The sequence below is a fragment of the Mustela putorius genome, unplaced genomic scaffold (assembly GCF_011764305.1).
Source record: "Mustela putorius furo isolate JIRA1106 unplaced genomic scaffold, ASM1176430v1.1 tig00003923_pilon_pilon_pilon, whole genome shotgun sequence".
NCBI classification, from domain to species: domain Eukaryota; kingdom Metazoa; phylum Chordata; class Mammalia; order Carnivora; family Mustelidae; genus Mustela; species Mustela putorius.
In genome coordinates, this window is record NW_025422068.1 from 12,462,380 (window position 1) to 12,466,869 (window position 4,490).

At 37.8% G+C, this 4,490-nt stretch overlaps 1 protein-coding gene across 1 annotated transcript; it reads right to left on the minus strand.

The window, feature by feature from the left end:
- Positions 1-3,336: 3,336 nt before the first annotated feature.
- Positions 3,337-4,284, minus strand: LOC101692169 (olfactory receptor 2G6). Its single transcript, XM_004781565.3, has one exon. The coding sequence runs from the start codon at positions 4,282-4,284 to the stop codon at positions 3,337-3,339; it is 948 nt and encodes a 315-aa protein (XP_004781622.1).
- Between the last annotated feature and the right edge of the window lie 206 nt (positions 4,285-4,490).

Below are 4,490 nucleotides of genomic sequence, written 5' to 3' on the forward strand. Positions count from 1 at the left end.
GTTTTTAAGCATTTTGATATCTGGAGGGTTTTTTGGTTTTTTGCTTGTTTGTTTATTTTTTCTCCCTGTGGCGGCTTTTGTCAGTTCTTAAGAGATTTAGAGGAAAGCAAACTGTACCCAGACTTCTATCTCAGAGAGAAGCCTCAATCTGTTCCCCTCTGGGTGCTCCAGAGCACATAAATTCCCCCTTTGCTGTTGGCACAGCACGTCCCCCATCAAAGTCTCTGGGGTCACAGGAACTCTCGCTTGTACCCCAAACCATGAGAAATACTAGCCTTGGCTGTCTGGGCAGCTCCAGTCCACCAGAGAGGTCTGAAGCAGAGACAGTGCACTGAGATTTTCATGCTGGCCAGGGCTGAGAGTGCTCAGACTCTCTGGGTCCTAGAGAGCACCAGCTAGCTGGCACCTGCATGAACCTCTCTCAGGGGAGGCTGTGGGGCATGACTCAGACCCTGCTCTAACAGCACACATGCAGAGTGCAAAAAGCTGTCGTTCTGCCAGCTGGCGTCCACCGCAGGCTTCCTCACCCTCACGGGCACTGCCACCCGAGGCTCTCAGGCAAGCCGGCAGCTCAGGGACCAAGACTTGGCTTCTCGCTGCACTCTCTGGCTCCTTGCCAGTGGTGGCTGTCCTGGGTCCATGGGCTTATGTCCCTGTCCCTAACCGCCCAATTCCACCAATTTCCCCTTAAGATCTTTTGCTCATTTTGAGTACTTTCAACCAGACTCCAAGTTAGTGCTGGTCCCTAATAACAGGGCACTTTTGTGTTGGGGTATTACTTTCCAATGGGTCACTTCTGGTGGCTCCCTCCCCCTTTTGTTTATATTCTGATATCAGTCCAATGTTCCCACTCCGCTTTACCTGTCCACTGCCATCTTCTGCCCTGGTAGAGATCCAAAAGTGTATAATTCTAATCTCAAGCTGATTTCATGGGTGATCAGAGTTCTTTGGTAGGTAATCAGCTCACTTTAGGGTACAGGTTGAAACAGGGCCTTCTCCTACTTCTCTGCCATCTTGTCTTCTAAGTAGAATTTTTTTATTAATATACATATATTAATATATATATTTATTAATATATAATGTATTATTAGCCCCAGGGGTACAGGTCTGTGAATTGCCAGGTTTACACACTTCACAGCACTCACCATAGCACATACCCTCCCCAATTTCCATAACCCCACCACCCTCTCCCTGGAAACCTTCAGTTTGTTTTGTGAGAGTAAGAGTCTCTTATGGTATGTCTCCCTCCCAATCCCATCTTGTTTCTTTTATTCTTTTCCTACCCCCTAAACCCCCCATATTGCATCTCCACTTTCTCATATCAGGGAGATCATATAGTTGTCTTTCTATGACTGACCTATTTCGCTAAGCATAATACCCTCTAGTTCCATCCACATCATCACAAATGGCAAGATTTCATTTATTTTGATGATTGCATAGTATTCCATTATATATATATATATACATATATACATATATATGTATATATACACATACCACATCTTCTTTATCCTTTCATCTGTTGATGGACATCTAGGTTCTTTCCATAGTTTGGCTATTGTGGACATTACTGCTATAAACATTCAGGTGCATATGTCCTTTCGGATCACTACATTTGTGTCTTTAGAGTAAATACCTAGTAGTGTAATTGCTGGGTCATAGGGTAGGTCTATTTTCAACTTTTTGAGGAACCTCCATGCTGTTTTCCAGAGTGGTTGCACCAGCTTGCATTCCCACCAACTTTGACATGTGGGTTGTGTTTTCTTTTGCCATGCTTTTCTGGATATAAAGAAGTAATGCCTCTATAAAAAAGGTCATTTATACAACTTCTTCTCATCTTGAGTATTATAAATGAAAGATTGTGTCCCTTAACATGTCCCACTCTGTTCCCACTAGGTTACTCCCATTAGTGTGTGTGTTACTCATATTTGAAAATTCTAGAAGGCAAATTCAACTAGTCTTTTATGATTTTTCTTTCTCATAAATTTAATATTCATTATTTTTGTTGCTATCAAGGTGTTCAAAGGGTATAAATTTCACAACGTATCTTTATAGAGGTCTTAACTAATTTATTTAGAAAATTTCTCTGATTTTTTTTTTTCTTATGTGTGCAGCATTTTTGTCTTTAAACTTGTCTTTGGATGTAGAGACAGGTCAAAATTTTCTCTTCAGCTCTTGTAGACTGACAACGTCATTTTGATATGAAGAATTTTAAATGATCCTCTTTTCTTTTTTGTCATTGCAAGTTTAAAACATATGAAAGCCCACACAAATTCTGTATGAATTATGCTTTTTATTTTCATTGATATTTTTATGCTTCTTTTTGCCTTGCTGTGTCATAATAAAAAAAGAAAGTAAAAGATTGTAGATTAAATTAATTTTCCTATAGCTGCACAATTCTGTTAAAGTACTTGATTTGGCAAGTTAACAAATTTCACTCTCTTTGGACAGAAAGACAGAAAGAATGACACACTTTTCTTTCACTTTCACTCAATTTCTAAATCTTTTAAGAGAAGGGGAATAAATAATATGTGAACTGATCAACTTAATAAAAGCTTACTCATTTCACTTTTTTAATAAAAAAGTCATAATTTACATTACAAATGTAATCAATGTATCACAATTCTGAATTAGGTTTATGTTTTTTATAATACAAATAAGCCAACATAGTGAAATTTGTCCATTCTCTAGTTTAAACTAATGGTGAAACAGTTACATATTATATATAATTTCCAAGTTTACTTTATATATATGTATATATATAAATATTATATATATATGCACACATATATATAATATGTATGTTATAGATTATGTCATATATATGCATAAATATGTTATAAACTTGGAAACATACATATATACACATGATATACAACATATATATTATGTGTGTTTATATGTACACACAGTGTTTGAAAATATAGAAATAAAGTATATTTCATATTTCATGGGAACATATATTATGATAATTTTTTTAAAGGTAAGGTGAATGATAATTCCAGAAAGCTGGGGAGTGCCAGTAACATTTCAGTTGAGCTTTTAGGAATAAGCAGAGGTTTACAAGCTACACATGGACTCCAGCGTAAAACAATCTGTGCATGAAAATTGATTTGATAACATGGTTGAAGAAGAGAAAAGTTGATAGAACATAAGATCTTGGATTCATTCAAAGAATGTTTGGAAAGAATGAAAAACCACGGTGACTTGAGTATTTTAGCTTCTTACAGAATTCTGTGTCTGTTACTATTCCTTATGGCAATGTTTAAAAACAACCCAGTACTTAGAACAAATCATCTGTGAGCTAAGAATAGCCCACTAATGTTATATCTACAGTCATATATTTTCTAAAACAAGAACATTTCTCATTACCAGTGTTCTCAAGGCCCCTTTCACATCTTTGTTTCTCAAGGTATAGATAATGGGGTTTAAGAGTGGGGTGACTATGGTGTAGAAAAGAGAGACAAATTTTCCCTGGTTTTTTGAGCTACTTTTGGCTGGTTGAAGGTACATAAAGATGATGGTTCCATAGAAAATAATGACCACAATCAGGTGGGAAGAACAAGTCCCAAAGGCCTTCCAGCGCCCTTTTGCTGATTTTATCTTCAGCATGGCTTTTGTTATAAAGCCATAGGAGACTAAGATGAGTGACACAGGTACAATTAGAAAAATTATACTAGCCACAAAGAGTTCTATTTCATTGAAAGTTGTGTCCACACAGGCCAGCTTAATGAGCACAGGAACCTCACAGAAAATATGGTTCAGTTTGTGATGACCACAAAGGGGCAGTTGCACAGTAAGGGAGCATTGAATTAAGGAGGTTATGAGTCCACTGAGCCATGCTACACTGGCCAGGGATGCACAGAGCTGAGGATGCATTATAGTTGTGTATTGCAGAGGCTGGCAGACAGCAGCATATCGGTCATAAGCCATGACTGCCAGGAGAATACACTCAGAGGAGCCCAACCCCATGGCCACATAGAGCTGGGCCACACATCCACCATAGCTCATGTTTTTTTCTTTCTTATTCATGGTAACCAGCAACTGTGGGGCAACACTGGTGGTAAAGCAAATGTCCACACAAGAGAGATTGCTGAGGAAAAAGTACATTGGGGTGTGGAGTTTGGGGGCTAAACAAGATACCAAAATGATGGCAGTGTTCCCCAGGATGTTCAAGATGTAGAAAAGCAAAATTATGACAAAAAGGATCCTTTCTAGTTGGGGCTCATCTGAAAACCCCAGAAGAAGAAATCCCTTTTCAGAACTGTTTTTGCTTTCCTCCATTGTCCTGTAGACTTCAATTTATAAAAGGATTAATATTTTAGGGAAAGATGATAATAAGGTAAACAACGGTAAACTGTAGTGTTTATCTAATATGATTATCTTCCTTTTATAACATTCATATTGTAAAGACTGATAGTACTTTTCTCAATGTGTGTTATTTGATGGAAAATTCCTCCTCCATCTGTTTCCTTGAGCATATATCCCTC

What these genes read in the sequence shown, in the direction of transcription:
- LOC101692169 (XM_004781565.3), bottom strand. Translation starts at nt 4,284, where the DNA reads ATGGAGGAAAGCAAAAACAGTTCTGAAAAGGGATTTCTTCTTCTGGGG.